Genomic DNA, 21,033 nt, shown 5'->3' with positions numbered 1-21,033 from the left:
AAGTCTGGTCCACGGAACCCTGGGGGGAAATTCGGAACGTTCCATGCCAAGCGAACAAATCCGCGGCTCCAGCGTAGAGACGCTTTTTTTTTTTTTGAAACTCGTTAAGCGGGATCCAGACGCGGGTAGGAGGCGGCCAGCGGGGCCGTTCCTCCCGATCTTCTGCGCTTTTTTACAACGCTGCAACGTCCTTGGCAGAATGTTCTGTCTCTAAGGCGTTTCGAGTCGAAAGGCCTGGTCCTCGAGCCGCAGAGAAGTCCTCACGTGTTGCCCGGTTGGTCAGACGCTCAGAGAAGCACCTGGAAGTAGGCAGTCCTCATTCCGTTTGTACCCCACACCACGGTCGGGGGGGTGAAAGAAAAACAGTAAGCACGAAAAACAAGCCAAGGTCGTTAAAACTGACACACACACACACACACACACACAGAAAAGAAATACAGCGAAGGGCGCACATTAAAGTTTAACGGTGTGACCTTGTTTTCATTTTTTTTCCGTTGTTTTTTTTTTCTTTTTTCTTTGCAGCCTTAGACATCGCGAAATCCCGTTGATCCGGACAAGGGAACCGCGCCGAGAAGCGAGAAGCCGGACGATTGGACGCAGAGTTCGTTCTGTTTGGGGCCGGGAGAGGGGGTTGGGGGGGGGGGGCGGGTCGGAGTGAGCAGCTGCTATCTCTCCTCGAGGCCCTCCACGTACTCCAGCGCCAGGTCGTAGCAGAACCGGTACTGTTCCTACGGGAGACACAGCCAACCGCCGTCAGTTACGAGTCAACGGAATTCAAATCAATTCAAATCAGCAGCCACGGCAACGAAAACCACGGTAACACTAATGCTTGGCTGGCATTGCTGGCACGATGTGTGTGTGTGTGTGTGTGTGTGTGCCTGAGCCTCTATCGTACACGAACCGCACCCCCCCCCCCCCCTCCCCCCGGCCACGCACCAGAGTCTCCACCATGTTGGGCTTGGAGTTGCGCAGCGTCTTGACGGCGTAGAAGACGTCCACCATCTTCTGATGCCTCAGCATCTCCAGCACCATGACGCAGGCGCAGAACGTCCCACTGCGGCCCCCACCGTTACTGCGGGGGGGGGGGGGGGGCGAGAGAGTGCACGTTTAAATATACAGCGAGCTCCATAATGTTTGGGACGCAAAGGCGTTCATTCCCCTTTATTTGGCTATGTACTCCACGATATTACAGTTGTAACAAAACAATTCATGTGTGTTCTGATGAAGTGCACATCCACAGCTTTCATTTAAGGGTATTTTTATACACTTTGGTTTCGCCGTGTAGAAATGACAGCACTGCTTACGCATGGCCCCCCTATTTCAGGGCACCACAACGCTTAGCCACGTTTGGCACTTTGTCACACGTCCTTTGCATGCAATGATTGCTTGTATGCAGGGGCGTCGTAGCGGGGGGGGGGGGAAAGTGGGACTGACTACCCAGGGCCCGAATGGGGGGAGGGCCCTCGAAAAGCCTGGAGTGATGCGTGAGAGACATGGATCAAAAGAGGAAGGGGGCCCACAGAGACCGCTTATGTATTAGGGCCCAGAATTCTGTGCTACACCCCTGCTTGTATTCTGTGACCCACAGACATCACCGGGTGCTGAGTATCACCTCTGGTGATGCTGTGCCAGGCCTGTACTGCAGCCGTCTTCAGCTCCTGCTTTTTTCCGGAGGCTAGTCGCTTGTGGTTTTTTTCAGCATACGAAACGCACGTTCAGCTGGATTTGGATCAGGTGAACAGGGGATCAGGGGAAAACACCTCCACGAATCGTAGAACAGTGAGGATAAATAATGATCACCTGTCCGTTTATCTTCACAAGTAGGAACCACAGAATGCACGAGGTATGAAAATATTACCTCATGTGACAATCAAATGGCACAAAAGTATAATCAGTCTCATAAAATTAATTAAACCATGATTGTGAATATTAAATATTAAAACAATAACCAATGACATAACTTGCATACGTTCTTAGAGGTGGACGAGGTTTGATAAAATAGAATCTATTAAACAAGTATCTAAACTAAAAAACACTAAAGGCTAAATAAAGGGTTTAATACAATTTAATGAGAAATCGCCATAGAATCTTAAACACACGTGAATTGTTTGATTGGAAATATAAAATGGTGGAGTACAAAGCCAAATAAAAAACATTTTTTTAATGTATTTAGAAGGTTTTACAAAACGTTTGCAAGATTTGGAGCACATCATTGGGTTATCAGTTCAGGAGTCAACATGCTGGGTTAAGCCAGCATAATGGCAAACTACATTGTACTTGCTAGCCAGCTGGCTATGGCTACCAAGCTGTATTAGCATTAAAAAGTACCCATAGTCTGAGTGGGTCAAACGCAGGTTAAACCTGTGTTTAATATCGGTGCCAACCCCGAGTTTTCTGTGTGAAAGGGGTATCTGGAAGGGCAGAATAGCAGACACATGAATGTACATTCATACAGTACATAACACATAAACAAGCAAACTTTGTGGGGACCTTTTGTTTTTTGGGAACATTTTCAATACATTTCAGTTTGGAAAGGAATATAAGAGATGTCAGCGTGGGAAGTAGAGATTGGCTAAAAATATGAACTCGGGATTAGAGGATTGGCTGACGGTTTCCATATGGAAGATGGGGATTGGCTTGGTGATACAGCGTGGTGTTTTGTGGAGATAACGTTTCTGGGATTGCTGGATTTTGACAGACTTTTTCTCCAGCTGTAGCTGCCGTGTGTGTGTGTGTGTGTATGTGTGTGTGTGTGTGTGTGTGTGTGTATGTGCGCGCGGTGTGTGTGGGCATGTGTGTGTGTGTGTTTGAGTATGTGTGCGCATGTGTGTATGTGTGTGTGTGTGCGCGTGTGTGTATGTGTGTGTGTGCGCGTGTGTGTGTGTGTGTGCGCGTGTGTGTATGTGTGTGTGTGTGTGTGTGTGTGTGTGTGCACGCGTGTGTGTGGGCGTGTGTGTGTATGTGCGTGCGGTGTGTGTGTGTGTGTTTGAGTATGTGTGCGTGTGTGTGTATGTGTGTGTGTGTGTGTGTGCGCGCGCGTGTGTGTTTGAGTATGTGTGCGCGTGTGTGTATGTGTGTGTGCATGCGCGTGTGTGTGTGCGTGTGTGTGTGTATGTGCGTGCGGTGTGTGTGTGTGTGTTTGAGTATGTGTGCGTGTGTGTATGTGTGTGTGTGTATGTGCGTGCGGTGTGTGTGTGTGTGTGTGTGTGTGTGTATGTGCGTGCGGTGTGTGTGTGTGTGTGTGTGTGTGTGTGTGTGTGTGTGTGTGTGTGTGTTCGGGTGCTCAGCACTCACAGGCAGTGCACCACCATGCGTCCCTCCCCGCTCTCCCTCTGCCAGGTCTGCACGTGCGCCAGCAGGCTCAGGAAGGCCTTCCTGGAGTCGGGAACGTCGCGGTAGGCCGACCAGCGCAGGAACTGGAACTGCCGCACCAAGAGCTGGCCCTCCTGAGGCTGCCGGAGAGACAGTCAATCACCAGAGAGGCCTGCGAGATCCCGTCCTTCCTGTCTCTACGGAAAGAGTTCCTTCATTGCCAATCATCCTTTTTATTTTCACGGGCAGACGAGCCTTCAACATGTCGTGGCTCTCAGTGAATAGCTGTTGGAATGATATTAAACATATGCCTGGAGATTTTAATTAGAACTACAGAGATATATTTCTGTCTTATTGCTTTATGAATATTCAAAAGCAGCTGCCTTCAACAATGGCATGACAGGGTATTGAAGCTGAAGTAGAGTCTGGTGGCTTATTGAAACTCATATATAGATTTTCTCTGGGTAGACTGGAGAGGAGGTTAGAGGATAAAGGGCAGAGGTCAGGTTATGTGTGGATACAGCAGGCAGATAAGTGCACATACGCAAACAATAAAATGCATGTACACACATTCATGCACACACAAATGTATATGCACGCACACAGATACACAGAATAATGCACATGCTGTAAACACATCCACACACACACACACACACAGAATAATGCACATACTGTACGCACATTCATACACACACGCGCACGCACACACATACGTACACACAAATGCACACACGAACGCACGCATGCACACACACGCAGTCGCACACACAAACACATACACCATGCACACACCACACCCACACACAGACCACACACGCACACACACCACACACGCACTCAGACACACACACGCACGCACACATACCACACACGCACTCAGACGCGCACACACACGCTCACACACCACACACACACCACACATGCGCACCACACACACACACACAAACACACACACACACACCACACACGCACTCAGACGCACAAACACACGCACTCAGACACACACACACACACAAACACACAAACACTCAGACACGCACACACACCACACACACGCACTCACACACACGCACTCAGACACACTCACACACACGCACACACACCACACACACACCACACACGCACTCAGACACACACACACACACACACACGCACTCAGACACACACACACACACACACCACACACACACACACACACTGTTCTATTCAGAGATCTGGGCGGTGTGAGCGGTAATGGGGCTGTCATTTCTCTGCCTTCCGACACACATTCTGGGGGCGTTCCGCCGCCTCTCTCCGCACATTAGCGTGCCCATTTAAATTTTCTGACATGCTTCCTGAGCACATCGCACCGCGGAAGGACAAAATGTTTCTGAAAGCAGCCCGAGAAGGGAAATCACACAGAGAAACGCTTGTGTTCAAATCAATCACGGCCGCGATAACTACACCTGCAGGAGGAGTCTGCAGGAAACGCACTCGAACAAAAAAAGTGGAATAAATTTTTTTTTGTTTTTTTTACTGCACGCAGGTTTTTTGTTTTTCACATCTACAGTGTAAGGCTATATTTCTTTGTGGTTTTTTTTTTGGGGGGGGGGGGGGTGTTGGCGGGGAGGATTGCAGCACTGCAAGTGGTGTGGAACGAGGCAGACAGTGCATCTCTGTTTGGCTCTGGTAACTCTGAAGTAATGCAACACAGAGGTACACAGAGTCCCGAACCGCCCCAGCTGTCATTCGGAGGGGAGCTGCTCAGTGGGGGGGGGGGTTCTAATTCCTCCTCTCCACCACCTAAACGCTGAGAGTAGGGCTCTGCCTATTCCAGCGTCTACTTTTTGAACACAATGTTTGAACCCTTTTTCCTCACCGATTCGGAGTCAGAAATCGTCCCCCTGGTGACCGGTCCAGCGCGGCCAGCCAATGAGAATACACACGGACCGGACGCGCATTGCCACCGGCCAGCCAATGAGAATGCTGCACAGCACTGCAGCTGACACTGACAGTAACTGCTATGCGGTGGGCTATCAGCTAATTCTCAGGGGAAATCAACAGAGAGCTACAACTTGGAACGATTGATTGGCTAAATCTGATTTGCCCATTTTCATACTGATCCGTGATTTGTGGCTCCTCCTCGAGGACCGGCTGTAGCCTAGCAACACAACTAGCTAACTTGGCTGGCTCGCTAGCAACGAGATATTCATATTTAAAGTCGTGTCTGCAAACACGAGTAAACTACTATTTCGCCCGCCAGAATCTAGGAAGGAAAAGTGTTCCGCCAGGCATTTTATAAGTTCCAAAACAACTGCACTTGTAGTTTTTAGCAACCAAGAACCGACTTTAAATTGTGATTAGCAGGCTTTATTTAAACAAACGAGCATCACCCCAATGCGTATATATTGGTTGGATAGCAGTGTATGTCTAGACTCAGATAAATGGCCTAATTTAGACCAACCACTGAGGTAACTCTGAAGAAAGATTTACCATCGGCTCTTGATGTCAATGAGGTTTTGAATGAAGAGCGCTCATACCCCACATCCAGTACGCTGATGAAGGCTTTTTTTTAAAAGATGTAATTAGTACAAGTAGTCCACACTCGATATCCTGATGAGAACCATTTTTTGAATGTTTTCAGAAACAAACTGAATCATTTATGGTGTTGGCTTCAGAAGAGACGGGCAAAGGGAAGAACTGCTAAAAAAGCAGCAGCTCTACTGGCTCAGGACGGCGGGATTATTATTAATATATTCTTCTTCCATTAATTTGGCGGCCAGTTATCTTTTATCATACCCATTACAGATGCAGCTCGGATTCAATTCCATGGCCACGGGTTTCATTAAGGGCAGTGCCGATGGGACTCGAACATACGACCTTGTGGTTACAAGTCTGGAAGTCCAAAGCAACCACGTAACCCGACGCTACTCGGGGGAACCTACCCGGGTGAGGTTCTTGACCCGGAACAGGCGGGTGATGATGTCATCATCGGTCGACCGGGACAGGAACTCCACCTGCATGGGCCCGTGCTGCTGCAGTCCTGGCTCTGGCCAGTACTGTATGCACGGCTGCGGGGAAGGGAGGAGGTAAAGGGGCGGGGGGAGGAGGTGAAGAGAAGTGGACAGAAGAGAGAGAGGAGCAGAGGGGGGTGGGTGGATGGCAGAGGAGGAGAAGAAGAACAGGAGAAGAAAGAGAAGTATTCATACAGACTGTCTCTTCGTCCAGAGTGACATACATGGCTTGCTGCACATACTGACACATGTTAAATCAGGGCTATAATGGATGCTTATAAAGATTCATAGCCACTCATAAGGGGTGCCGAGGCGATGTCCTCCCAGAATTCCCTGTTCATACATACAAAGGCGCCGGCCATGTCTCAGGTGTCCCTGATTGCTTCGTACACCAGCCAATGGGAGCACAGCTGGGGTGGCGGCACAACCACACCAGCCAATGGGAACGCAGGTGGGTTGGCAGCACAATAACGATAGCCAATGGGAACACAGCTGGAGCTGTGCCACAACCATGCCAACCAATGGGAACAGGGCTGGGGCAGCGGCACAACCACGTTGGGCTATGGGAACAGAGCGGGGGGCGGCGACATTAACACGCCGAGAGAGAGAGCGAGAGACGAGACCAGCGGGGGGGGGGATGAGGTCTAATCAAGAGAGACGGACAGGCATTACCATGGTGACACAGAGCGCCGCGGAGAGATAAATATTTACACACGCTCAGACGGGTGGGCGAGAGAGGGAGGGAGAGATAGGAGGAGAGAGCAAGGCCAAGTCTGCCAACGCAGACAACACGGAGACGGAGAGAATAAATGAACACCGAGGGAAGGACGGAGGAAGACGAGAATGGAGCCTCGAGACGCGGCAGAAGGAAATGAAAGGCCGCATTCACAGAAGGAGTGCTGGATTTGGAGACACAACGGCCATTATTGCTACATCAGGCTCTGTACTGCACAGTAAAACGTTCAACGTTAATTTAACTCCAAGAATGTCCAAATGTACGCGCTGTAGAGGAGTAATCTATGAGAGGCGGATGAACACTGAATTTTTTATTACGTGGGGAAACTCTTCCTCAACCCGGCCTCGTGCTGACGGAAGTCGAAAATAAATAGTTAAAAAAAGGGGGGGGGGGGGGGCGGTAAACAAAGATGAAACAGACGCGGGGAAAAGCGGAGAGAGGGAACTGCTGGTGGTAAATCGGAGCTCAGATGCTCGGCCCGTGGGGATGGGGAGGAAGTGTGCTATCGGGAGGGGAGATCACTGATTTTAAAACACCGCATCGTCTCTCCCGTACCGCTTCTTCAACGCGGCTGAACTACAGCCCCCGTATCGCATCGGGACTAGGGGATTGTGGGATTGCCGACTGACCATTTGGTAAATGGTAAATGGACTGCATTTATATAGCGCTTTTAGCCAAAGCGCTTTACAATTGATGCCTCTCATTCGCCAGAGCAGTTAGGGATTAGGTGTCTTGCTCAAGGACACTTCGACACGCCCAGGCCGGGGTTTGAACCGGCAACCCTCCGACTGCCAGACAATCGCTCTTACCTCCTGAGCCATGTCGCCCCATTTCACGATCTGCGCAAGAGGAGCCAATGTCAAAACTACTTAACCAGGCACTGACTGAACGTAAGTGAAGGACCTCCTAAAGCTTGCTGTAATTCAGGCTGTGATAGTTGCCAACATGGACCCTTCCGGTAGGTGCAGGGGCCCCGAACCGGAGTTCGAAGGTCAGCCGCGACGACTCTGACTGACTCGGCCGCCCCCGTGCGACTCACCCAGGCGGAGTTCGATTGGTTGAGCTGGTTGAGCATGACCACGGAGGTGCAGCCGTAGTCGAAGAGCAGCCGCCAGAAGTCGGCGGTGGTGGCGGGCAGCGGGTGCGGCGTGACGACGAAGGCGGCGGGGCGCAGGAAGCTGTCGGCCAGCGCGGCGTTGACGTAGCCGCCGCCGCCGCCGCCCTCGCCGTCGGCGGTCACCAGGAGGGCCAGCGAGCGGTCCGGCGGCAGGGCGTCCATGCTGCGGTTCTTCTCCCGGTTCCGCGGGAGCAGGGCGATGCTGCACTCCTCCACGTCCGGGTGGGGCGTCACCGAATTCAGCGTCTGACCGGAGGGAGTGGGAGAGAGAAAGAGAGAGAGAGAGAGAGAGAGAGAGAGAGAGAGAAGCGGTGTGATGGAGAGAGGAAAGAGGGAAAGAGTGTTGATGTGTGTGTGTGTGTGTGTGGCAGTGTAGTATAGTGAGTAAGGAACCAGGCTTGTAAGCTAAAGGTCATAGGTCATGATTCCCGAGTTGGACACTGCCGTTGTACCCCTGAGCTGTATAAATGGATGCGAAGTAAAAAAAAATATATAATGCATGTAAAATGTAAGTCTCTCTGGATAAGAGTGTCTGCTAAATGCCTGTAATGTAGTGTGTGTGTGAGTGTGTGTGAGTGAGTATGTGTGTGTGCGTGGGTGTGAGTATGTGTGTACGTGCGTGCGTGTGTGTGTGTGTGCATGCATTTGCGTGTGTGTGTGTGTGCACCTGCATGCGCATGTGTGTGCGCACATTTGCGTGTGTGTGTGTGCGCCTCTGACCTGGAACTCCTCACGCAGCTGAGAGGTGTTACTCTGGGGCTCCACCATCAGCATCTCCTTGTACATGAGGCCGAACTCGGACAGCGGGACGCACGTCTCCCCACACAGACAGGCCTCCAGCAGGGCGTCGTGGATGAAAACATACTGCTCCTGTCGGGCAGGGACAGATGGAGGGCGATAAGGAGTGATTGCGTGGGAGTGAGAACAGAGGAGGAGGCAGGAGGAGGAGGGAGAGGAGGGGGGGGAGGAGGAAGAAAGGAATACAGGGAGGAATGGAAGTAACGGTGAGAACAGACCACAGGAGGAAGATAGGGAGCCAAAGATTTAAATTAGCAAAAGCCAACAAGTGTGACACAAAGGGAAACATTTAAATATGTAAAAGCTAACAAGTGTGGGGTGGAGACAGAGATTTAAATATGCATAAGCCGACGAGTGTTTGGAATGAAACTTTATTAGCTACTGTCTGTGTAAAATCTTTAGTGGTTTAAAACTTAAACCCAAGACCCAAGCGGACCCAGGGAGAACAGTCGTAAACACGATTTAAAAAAATTATCCCAGGAAAAAGAACTGAAAAGTGAGCTTAACAAGTTTTACAGATAAAACGTTGGGACGTTTAGAAATACACTCGTGGAGGGGCAGCTGAGCTTCCGTATGTCACCGATCACTCAGGGCAGAAGACGCAGCTGCAACACCAGGCCTACTTCAACTGAAACTGAAATTTCGCTTCAATTTAACGCACAGTGACACGGAATGCAGGCCAGAATGAGAGAAACAGAGAGGTTTGTTCAGTTTTCCCAGGAGAACATATTTTGTTAAAATGCGTTTACTTTTCATTTAAATAATAATTCTTTGTCACTTCCATTAAAAGAGATAGGTAGTATGTGTGAATACAATATGAATCTATATATATATATGTGTGTTTAATGTTGCATCTCTATTTTCAAACTTGCAATTAGCACACTTCTGTTAAATGTTTTTACATACCAAAATCCCAAAGTGCCGACGAGTTTGAATTTGAATGCTCCCTTTCTTTCTGAATGAAACACCCACCTACACTAAAGTGCACGCTTAGAGCATTTAAACCAATAAAGCAACACTGGAAGATAGGAATTAAATTACCATATAAAGAGCTATCTGTTTATGTACAGACAATTTGGCGCGGAAAATGAGCTCCACGCACTTGAATGTCAGAAAAAAAACCTTTCAATTCCGAGCAAAATAGACACAAACATACAAATTTCAAGAGCGATTAATTTGAATTTTGTTTTTATTTTCCAGTGTGAAAGAAAGTGCGTGTCTGCCTCTCTCTCTCTCCCTCTCTCTCCCTCTACCCTCTATCTCTCTCTCACTCTCTCTCACTCTCCTCTTTCTCGCTACCCTCTCTCTCTCTCTCTCGCTCTCTCTCTCACTCTCTCTCTCTCTCTCCCTCCCTCCCTCCTTCCCTCTCTCCCTCATGTGCGCCTGTCTCCCCGGCTCGCCCGCTCGCTCGCCCGCTCACCTCGGTCTGGATCATGTTGATGCGTCGCGAGCAGAGGGTCCTGACGCAGTTGTAGATGTCGACCACGCCCTCGCACTCCGCCATGTCCAGCATCACGTCCAGAACGATGTAGCAGCCTGTCCTGCCAGCCCCTGCGCTGTATGGACGGAAGGGGGGGGGGGGGTTTGAGCCTTCAGCCTACGGACGTCCGCAGAGGACAGGGGTGCCTTATGGGTAGGGTGGCGCACCGCGGATGGAAAAAAACAATGGCGAAGGACTCACCTGCAGTGTTGCCAATTTAGCGACTTTGTCACTAGATTTAGCGACTGTTTGACCTTCCCTAGCGACTAAAAACCTTATCGAGCGACTAGCGACAACTTTGGCGACTTCTCGCAACTTTGACAACCTCCATTCTCGTTGTCGAGCAACAGCAAAAATCACCTTTCCACGATTTGTGAATGACGTCACGTCTGCCTTTCCTAGTGCTCTAGCGTTGCCCACGTTTATAAAAGCAATGATGGGCCTACGTAGAATCAGCCGCTGTGATTACACGGAAGTAGATGTTCCACAGATCTGGCAGATACCACGCAGCTCGGCCAACGTCATCGGAGGGCAGGCAGACACAAAACCTACACTATACCTGTCGCCGTGTGTGGCTTTAACATACGTTTTTTTTTTTAATTATGCAAATGACTACGTGGTGACGTCATACATATGCAAATTAACGTATGACATCATCTAGCGACTCAGCTACTTTCCGTAGAAAATAGTCGGCAATATAGATCCTTACATTTAAAAAAAAAAATACATATATAGCACTTTTCCGAATGCTCAAAGTGCTTTACAGTGAAGAGTGGGAACTCACCTCACCCACCACCAATGTGTAGCACCCACCTGGGTGAGGCACGGCGGCCATTTTGTGGCAGAAGGCTGGCCGCGCGCTGGCGGGGACGGCTCACCTGCAGTGGACCACCACGGGGCCGGCGTCGGCCGGCGTGGAGTTCTTCACGCGGCGGAGGAAGGCCAGCAGCCCCGTGGCGTGGGCGGGGACGCCGTGCTCCGGCCAGGCCGTGAAGTGGAACTGCCGCACCTCGTGCTTGCCCGCGAAGCCCCGCTGCCGTGACAACGCAGGGACGGGCGGTTAGCCAGGCACCGAAGCCGGGTCACTCCGGCGACGGCTCCCGGCAGAGAACAACAGAGGAGGGGAGGGGGAGGAGGTGGGGGGAGGAGAAGGAGGAGGGGGATGAAGAGGGGTGGTGGAGGAAGAGGAGGAGGAAGAGGGGTGGAGGGGGAGAAGGAAGAGGAAGGGGAGGAGGAAGAGGAGGAGGGGGAGGAGGGGAAGGGGAGGAGGGGTGGAGGAGGAGGAGGGGGAGGAAGAGGGGTGGAGGGGAGGGAAGAGGAGGAGGGGTGGAGGAGGAGGAGGAAGACCGGGGGAAGGGGGTAGCCTCACCCTCTCCAGGCTGAAGGAGCGCACGATGTACTCCGCCAGCGTCTCGGTCTTCAGCAGGCTGATCTTGATGTCGCCGTACACCTCGCTGTCGTCCGGCCAGTACTTGCAGCTTTTCATCTGGCCAATGACAGCACAGCGTTACACCTCCTGACCCTGGAAATTCACCAAGCCTCTCACCTGGGAATCAAACCGGCAACCTCTAGGTTTTGCAAGCCCAGTTCCCTAACCACTACCCCACCCAACAAAACCCAAAGGGCAGGGACCAGATCAGAGGCATGGGTTCAGCAAACGGGCAAGAATAAGATGGAAAAGGAGGCACCAAACAAACAAAGTAAGCAGTGATTCAACGCACAATTACAAGTATTAATTAAAATGAACTGGACCTTATAAATGCAGTGGCATTAAAAAACAGCGTACACATGTACTGTATACTGGTTAGGGAACTGGCCTTTTAACTCAAAATACGTGGGTTGCATTCCCAGGTACAGCACAGCTGTGGTACCGCAGAGCACAGCACTTGACCTAAACTTGACCTTTGGCACTCCAGTACGTAAATATCCAGCGGGGTAAAAATCGATCGCACGTACTGTTAAAAAAGTCAGCCGGTTGTTCTGGCCCTGGAGTTTGTGCTAAAAGCCTGAAATGTAAATTGAGTTCACGGAGCGCCAGGCTGATGGAGCTGCGGCGGGCGGTAGCTGGAGACGGGTGAATATGCTAACTATGAACGCTCGATGCGAACTGCAGCGGCTCTAAACAGCGCGCACTCACAGATATGACCGCTCTGGCCTCAAACAGCGCGTTCTCTCACTCTCGAACAGCCGCGGCGTGAGAAGCAGTACACGCGCACCGTTATCCGCCCAAACTTTAAAGAGCATTCTCTCTCTTTACTACACCTCTAAACAATATTATGCACTTACACCCGACAGCTATTTTTGAACAGCGGATACTGTTCTTGCCGCATTTACTGCAGTGCACGGTCACAGCTAACCCTGCTAGCTTTACAAAGAGGACGCACAACTAAATTTACTGCCTATAAGCAGTGTTTATTCACAGCTAACCGTACTTTATTTCATCCACATAAACCGGCTCGTGCACAAGCATGAAGAGGAGACGGTACAAGAGCGGTCAGCAACTAAATTCCACTTCACGCCATTTTATTTAATCGACAGGAAAAAAAAAAGCTTCATATTTAGACTTAGCATGTCTGAGACCTCCCTTCCCTGAATCAATGTCATGCCTTATATCATTGCTGGCTAACAGCCATTGGTTCCAGGAAGGTGAAAATTGCAAGTCGCCAGGTGACAGGTGGATGACGATTGGTGTGGCGGATGATGATGCGATAAGGGATGAGAAATACTGTAAGAGGAGAGGGGGGAAAAACCCTCAACACATCAAGCCGATATCAGGCGACGAACCGCCACTACAGCGATAAGGTAAAATAATAAAAACAAGTCTGTTTTTATCGAGACTTGTTACATATGTTATGTGTCTTGTTATATATGTTATGTTTTTTGTTGTGTGTGGACCCCAGGAAGAGTAGCTGCTACCTTCCTGGCAAATAATGGGGATCCAAATAAACAAACAATAAACAAACTACTGATCACCCCAAACTGAATAGGCCCTCAGAGGGTCAGAGGTGAGGGGGCAAAGGTCAGGGGGCGAGGCGACGGGGGGGACTCACCCTGCCCACCTCCGCCAGCTTGGTGATCATGACGATGCTGTAGCAGTTCTCCTGCCAGACCATCCTCCAGAAGTCGTAGAGCATGTCCGGCCTCGGCCCTGAGGGAGACGAGGGTGGCGGAGGAAGAGTTACGGCTGAGTCACCTTCAGCGGCTGCAATCATCTCAGCACCGCCATGCACAGATACAGAGCACCGAGGCTTCATTACCCGAGGGGGGGGGGGGGGGGGGGAATCGATAAGCACATAAGCCTACTCATCAAGTAGACCACCCTAATACAGTAACAGACTCTCTCTTTTTCACTCTCTCCCTCTCTCACACACACACGCTCGCACAGACATATACACAGACACATGCGCACACACACACACACACGCTCACACAGACACATGCACACACACACGCTCGCACAGACACATACACAAACACATGCACACATACACACGCTCGCACAGACATATACACAGACACATGCACACACACACACACACACGATCACACAGATACAGACACATGCACACACACACACTCGCACAGACACATACACATACACAAACACACGCACACACACACACGCTCGCACAGACACATACACAAACACATGCACACACACGCACACACACACACGCTCGCACAGAAACATACACAAACACATGCACACACACACACGCTCGCACAGACACATACACAAACACATGCACACACACGCACACACACACACGCTCGCACAGACACATACACAAACACATGCACACATACACGGACACACACACGCACACACCGGCATACAAACACGCATACACACACACATACACACACAATCATGCACATACATACACACAAACACACACACACACACACACATACACACACATACATGCACACACCGACATACAAACACGCATACACATATGCATACACACACGATCATGCACACACACACACACACACACGCATACATACACACACATACACACCCAAGTATGCACAAGCATACACACACACACACACACACATACACGGACACACATGCACACACCGACATACAAACACGCATACACATATGCATACACACACACAATCATGCACACACACACACACACGCATACATACACACACATACACACCCAAGTATGCACACGCATACACAGACACACACACACACACATCCACACACACCTCAAGTACTTACCCTGAGTAGCAATGAAGTGATTGGAGCGTTGGTAACCCTACAAGGAAGGAAGCACAATATGTTCATGAATATGTCATCTCTTTCTCTCTCACTCTATCTCTCTCTTTCTCTCTCTCCCTCCCACTCGCTATTCTGCTGTTAACAACTGAACTGGGTTGTACTCTGAACAACTTATTTCAAATGATTGTTTCCCTCCAGTTCATTACTATATAGAATACACAGTACTCTCCATATTAATACAGAAGGGCTGTCCATGTACTATGCTGACATACCAAACACCGCAAGTGCTAAAGGTGGGAAAATAACTACATTATTATCATTCCTTCACTCCCAAATGCCCATTCCTTCATTCCTAAACTGTAACTAAAGGTTGCATAAATGCAGTACCATGGCATTCCCCGATTCATTAAATATGTTTTAAGCTGTGTTCTTTTATTATATTTCATTAACAGCATTAGAACACAAGATTAAGATTGAGAAGGTGGAGACAAAACATTTATTGAACTGCAATGCCCTTAAACTGGTTGTATTTCAGGTCACATGCAATTCAATCAAGACAATCTAGGGGATCTTTTTAAAAAAAAAAAAAAATTTTTTTTACTGTTGCTCTATTATTTTTGTTCAGAGCAGGTTCACATTTGCATACAGCGCTGAAGTGCTGTTTCTGACAAAAAAAATAAATAAAATTTTTTAACTCAGCCAAGTAATTAAAGAAAGTAGCAAGTTTTCAGGTGACCTGTCAGAAGGCATCGTAGACCTGTCTGAGTAGTGTGCTCATGAGATAAATATATATGCTTTTCATAATATTTTGTATGCACTATTTCCATTCTGAATATTGAATGCTGAATTGCCAATCTTATTATGTTTATGGCTATGCTTAGGTTATTGTAGAAAACCCATTTCAGTCAAACTCAGGGGCAGTAAAGGTTTCATACACATTTTACTCAATAAATGCTTTCTTTGTGCATTTAAAATTCTCTGTGTATTTAAATTCCCCAGCACACATTAATGTCAGGTTGATTCGAAAATTCATGATTCTGGTCAAAAACAACGTCTTATATATTTAATGTCTTTAAAAAAATAAAACATTAAAACTGCATTGAAATTTAAATGCCAATAACGGAAAGCAGTAATGTCAGGTTACAGCCTGTCTGATACATTCATTTAGCTTCACTGCTGAGGACAGAAACACATTTTGCACATCATTTGTGGATCAGCTTGACTCCGGAAAAGCCTTTTCCCAGAAAAGTTCATCAGGCTGACGGAGGTGTGTGGATGTTTCTGGAAACTTCTGTCTCACAGGCTGAGCTGTGGAAAGAGGGATTTTTTTTTCTTCTTTTTTTTTTTTGCTAGGGGCCTGGGAGAGACAGTCCTGCAGCTAAAAAGACAAGTGTACTGGGAGGCGGCACATCCTCCCCATTCCCCCTTTTTTTGGGTTGTTCTGGGTTCACTTCCAAACGTTTTTCCACTCTATTGTCACCCCGTGAAGCGAAAAAAGACCAGAAAACAAAAAAAAAAAAAACAGAAAAAAAGGACAGAAAATTCTACACGCGGCCTTCACTTTCAAAAAGCAATGACGGACCATGTGACGCGCCAGGGCATCCCACCAAAAAAAATTCCATCCCATAATCCTCTGACCCGCAGGAGGCCTACGCAGAACACCGCCTGGCTTCTGGGGTGTCGCCAAGGCAACCAGGCCTTCCCAGCGACGGGCGAGGCCGCGCCCTGAAGGCGTTAGTCCGGGACGAGATGTAAGGAAACAGAAACGCACGGGCACACGCACGCACGCGCGCGCGAACAGACGCGCTCCGCGCTCCCGCAAGGGGGACGCACCCCAAGCCCACGCCTCGACGCCTCAGACGCCGCCCGAGCGACGCCTGACCCCTCGTTTACGTTTACGGCTTCTGTCTCGCTCCCGGCACCTCGGATCGACGGCGTTCGCAGCTCCCCTCCCCTCCCCTCCTCTCCTCCGCCCGTGCGCATGTTGCCCCCACGTGACAAAGGAGGTCTACGTTTTTAATTCCCGGGTTCGCCCTTGATCTCCTCTCGTGTTCGCGCAAAGCTCGAACAAAGTAGGCTTTAAGCCCTTTTTAAAAAAAAGTGACCTTATATAGATATTATATTATGTGCGTACAATATGCATACCTTCCCGTGGGTGTGAGAAATGCACCCAACTGAATATTGCGGTGGAGCAATGGTAAAATTAAAGAGGAGGTGGCAAAGAACAACCAGATGTTGCCCCCAAGCTCTGCCTCAGGCTCCCCCCCCCCCCGAATCTCTCAGCCATAAAAAAAAAAACACACCTGATTCATTTCTTACCAAATATGAAAACCCAACCCAAATTCAAACTTCATCCAGTTTACAACACACTCAAACATAGCCCCACTTCTAGCTAAGTCGCATCACAGCATAAACTTTGATCTAAAACATTTGAGGTTAAACCTCGTTCAAGTTTAAAAAACGCTCTCCAGTTCAAACGTTATTCCAGATAAAAACCTGGATAAAAGTCTAAACATACTTAGCAGTACAGTTTAACTTCAGGATTATACCACAGTCCGGATTAAAGCTCATTGGACAGGCCCAGAAACGGAGAGGTATCCACAGGCAAGCAGAGGAGAGGAGTGGAGACAGAGAAAGAGGAAGTACACAGAGGACAGGAAGGAAGAAAAAGCAGTAGAATACTTACTTCCCTGTTTATCCGAATCTAAAAAGTCCACAGGAGGAGTGGGAGAGGAGGGAAGGAGTAAAGGAAATAGGAAAATAGAACAGAGGAAGAGATTAACATCTAATAAGAGTCATCACTAAAGACAGAAGGAAACAGGGACTCGTTGGTTATGGACGGCTTTCGGTTAACCTTTGACCTTTGGAACATTCGGTGTTCTTGTGTCCATGCTGGGGTACCAAATTTATATTTTCACAGGAATAGTCATATTGAAGTGCCACCATATGCTTAACAACAGCAGTGCCCTTTCTGGGGATCATAAACCATGACCTTCCAGGACAAAATTTGTCCTTTTGTACAACCCCAATTCCAAAAAAGTTGGGACAGTCGAGTGTTTACCATTTTTTAAAATAAATTATCAGAACAAACGTATATCTTCAAAAAACAATGAAGTTGATTAGGTAAAACATGAAATACCTTGTCTTTATACTGTTTTTGTTTGAATACAAGTCAAAGTAAATTTACAAATTACTGCTTTCTTTTTTAATTTGCATTTCATTTACCGTTCCAACTTTTTTGGAATTGGGGTTGTACTTCTTTTCTATTCTTTCAAACCAGACTTGCCTTTTCCATTCATTTGACTACATTTCGTCACGTTCATCATATTTGACTCCAAGTTCTTTTGCCAAAAAGCGCAGATGCTGATGAGCAAGCGAGGGATTATTCGAGCATGTTTGTGCATGACTGTGTGTTTGTTCTGTGTGTGTGTTCTGTCTCCTGAAAAGGATTATTGTATTCTTTAGTGATTTTTTTCTTTCTCTGCTTGGTTCCTGGGTGCTTTTGCTGGGTGAAAAAGCTAAAAAAAATGTTTTTTTTTTTTAAAGTACGAACACAGATAACAGACTCAGTGCGCACAAGAGGCATCACCAGGACCTTTTGCCAGCCACAGCAGTAAACTGCTTTGCTGATCAATCACGATGACTTAAACTCCGTTTGTTCTCATTGGTACCAACTGAATCCTGTCCTTCCAGACTCCGCGAGTTAGAGACCTATCTCTTTATCTGCCCGTGTCTCAGGGAAGGGGTGTTTGTGCAGAGGTCTTTTCTTTTTTTTCTAAAAAAGTTACAAAAACACGAGAAGTCACAAAAAGAAGCGGGAGGAGGACTGGCCACCAGAAGAAGAATCGTGCAACCACGCTAGGGGCAAAAAGTCAAGTTAGAAAGGAACAAGACCAAGTTAAAACCTAGTATATGGCAGGACCTAACACACGTGATCCGGCCGACCAATGGTGTGACATCATAACTCGGCCGACCAATGGTGTAACTTCATAACTCGGCCGACCAATGGTGTAACTTCATTACTCGGGCCGACCAATGGTGTAACTTCATTAATCGGGCGACCAATGGTGTAACTTCATCACTCAGTCAGTCAGTCAGTCAGTCACAGACATTTGCGTTTGTAGGGCAGGCCCCGCTGTTGCAGTCCAGCCTAAAAAGGGAACCCAGCACAAGCGAAGTTTGGGGAGGTGCAGGAGGTGCGGTGACACCGGGGTGCCCGATAAGGGGGCTCCCAAATCCCGAGCATGCACTGCCACATAGACTTTATAACAGTGAAAACATTAATAGCCTGTGTAGCCTACTTAACAGACTTGCCCGCTATGTACCTAACAGATTTTCCTTCGGCTAATCTGGCCTATTTTGTGATCAAAAGTATGGTGATCTAACAATCTTGGAAGACCTTCTGATTCTGGAAGGTCATTGTGGTGTCAACGGTAGCAGTACCCCCCCAGGGGCCCCCCATCACTGTAATGTTGATGGCGGAATGTAGTGAGTCGGTTCCATAATAGCTAGCAGGGTGGGCCTACGTGATTTCAAAAATTAAATATTCCTCCGTAGATAGCTTACCAGACTGGGCTACAATAAAGGATGGACTACAGGCATTAAAGCGATGTCCGCTGGAGCATCAGAAACATCCAGTTTAATAAAACAACAACTCAGAGACTTGACTAGCAAACTGCTGACTGAACATTAAGTCTCTGCTTGCACTGCAGTAGCCCAGAGTGATGAATTGATGTACCGATGATGTAGCAATACTGAAAATTGATTTCTCAGACCCACATACATCTGTCTTTATTTCATTAAAATGACAAAGTTGAGCAGACTGTGTTTACGCTGTGTCCTTTCGAAAAGAAACGGAAGAAAGGCAGGGAATTAACCGGACCATATATTTTTGTTGATGCGTTGAAATGTGGAGAATATCCAAATCAATCCTTTTATGAGGGATCTGGTTACGTGTTCACCGAACAAGTTAGGGTCGTGAATGAATATCATTGCATAGGCTAGCTACTGGCTAATGATAATGTAATGGAACTGAACGCTGAATGTCTCTTAAATGGAGAAAAAAGTTTGGTTCATTCTTGAGAAAAACAGCCTTGGTCAGAATGGTCAGAAGTTCTCAGAACTCATCTAGTGACTCCACTGAAATGGCTGCCTCTGTGAAGTGGGTTTCTTCAGGGAGGCCAATTGAATTAATAGCACTTTATCGTCAAACTCAAAATGAATTGTTTGTGAAATAGGTAACTATAACAAGCTGCTTATTTCACAACTATAATAATGCTTCCAATGCGTACTTGCTAGCTGGCTAGCTAAGGACATATACCAATCATAAGCAAATTGTTTCCTTGCTAGCTTTTAAAGCTTACTGGTTGTAACCTACAATCTTGCTTATAACATAGTAATATCACGTCATAAACATGCACTACATTGCAGGGCTATATATTTTGTATTCATTTGAACCTGGCTAATGGCTACTTTCCATTGCAGTTTTTAGCACATTTCTTTTCTAACTGGTTGCCGGGTTTCCAGTTTCAGTTACGCAATTTTCGCAATTAATTCATTTTAGCTAGCCAGCCACCTCGGTTCCTGCTAGGCTAGTATAGCCGCCTCTTGAGAGCAATGGTGGACACAAAATGTTAGAACTAAGCTGAAATGTAGGAGAGAACCGGCGCAATAACATTATTTTTTTTAATTACTCAAAGGAAATGCGTTAAAAAACAGTGAAATTTCACTACAAAGAGCGTAGCCTTGTGCGCTACAATAAGTCAGATTATGTTTGAGGTAATCACAAACGGTTTGTGTAGCCTACAACCAAACGTAGGTCTAAACGATGACTGATGTTGTGCAGTAGCCAAGGCTATGTGCGGAGCGTGGTATAATCGTAACAACAAAAAATAACTGCATAAACCATTAATATCTGCAATTTTTTCCAGGACAAAACACTCTTGGTTCAAAGAATATAGCTTTCTCTGCATGGATGTTTAAACCAGCAACCAATTTAGGAAGGCCATTTATTTTAGTTTATGATGAATTTGTGGTTTCGCATTTTTTTTTTTGTGAAGAAGAGAGCTTATTAATGTCTGTGAGTACACAATATATAAGCCAAACCAATGCTGACTTGGAGCCAGGAGACAAATGATGAAAATGGTAGGCTCTGTGGTTTGGTTTAATGAGCACAAACTTTGAAAAGAGAGAAAAAAAAAAAGAAAAAAAAACACTGTTCATAAATTTACTTAAGTGGGTGAAAACAATTTTTTTTTTTTTCATACAGAGTTTAATGGAGAGTGCTTACAGGTCAGTTCGGCAGCAGCACAGCGCATATGTGAAAGCATTTCCACACCCGTGCTTAAACTGTTG

The 21,033-nt window shown here is 47.7% G+C and overlaps 1 protein-coding gene across 4 annotated transcripts in view; it reads right to left on the bottom strand.

The window, feature by feature from the left end:
* Nucleotides 1–494: 494 nt before the first annotated feature.
* The window catches only part of LOC118234509 (receptor-type tyrosine-protein phosphatase U-like), a 135,210-nt gene continuing 114,671 nt past the window's right edge, over nt 495–21,033 (bottom strand). For 3 of the 4 annotated variants that reach the window (XM_035431086.1, XM_035431089.1, XM_035431090.1), the window contains 12 exons: nt 17,366–17,383; nt 14,680–14,716; nt 13,490–13,587; nt 11,809–11,925; nt 11,318–11,472; nt 10,380–10,515; nt 8,882–9,031; nt 8,084–8,407; nt 6,240–6,365; nt 3,295–3,452; nt 937–1,072; nt 495–728 (listed from right to left, as the gene is read on the bottom strand). In XM_035431086.1, coding sequence (XP_035286977.1) covers nt 666–728; nt 937–1,072; nt 3,295–3,452; nt 6,240–6,365; nt 8,084–8,407; nt 8,882–9,031; nt 10,380–10,515; nt 11,318–11,472; nt 11,809–11,925; nt 13,490–13,587; nt 14,680–14,716; nt 17,366–17,383 — 1,518 coding nt within the window. In that variant the 3' untranslated portion in view covers nt 495–665. The remainder of the gene's footprint in view (nt 729–936; nt 1,073–3,294; nt 3,453–6,239; nt 6,366–8,083; nt 8,408–8,881; nt 9,032–10,379; nt 10,516–11,317; nt 11,473–11,808; nt 11,926–13,489; nt 13,588–14,679; nt 14,717–17,365; nt 17,384–21,033) is intronic. The other variant, XM_035431088.1, reaches the window with a different exon arrangement.

Source organism: Anguilla anguilla, chromosome 8 (genome assembly GCF_013347855.1).
Source record: "Anguilla anguilla isolate fAngAng1 chromosome 8, fAngAng1.pri, whole genome shotgun sequence".
Classification (NCBI taxonomy): Eukaryota; Metazoa; Chordata; class Actinopteri; order Anguilliformes; family Anguillidae; genus Anguilla; species Anguilla anguilla.
This window is presented reverse-complemented; position numbering and strand designations above follow the sequence as displayed.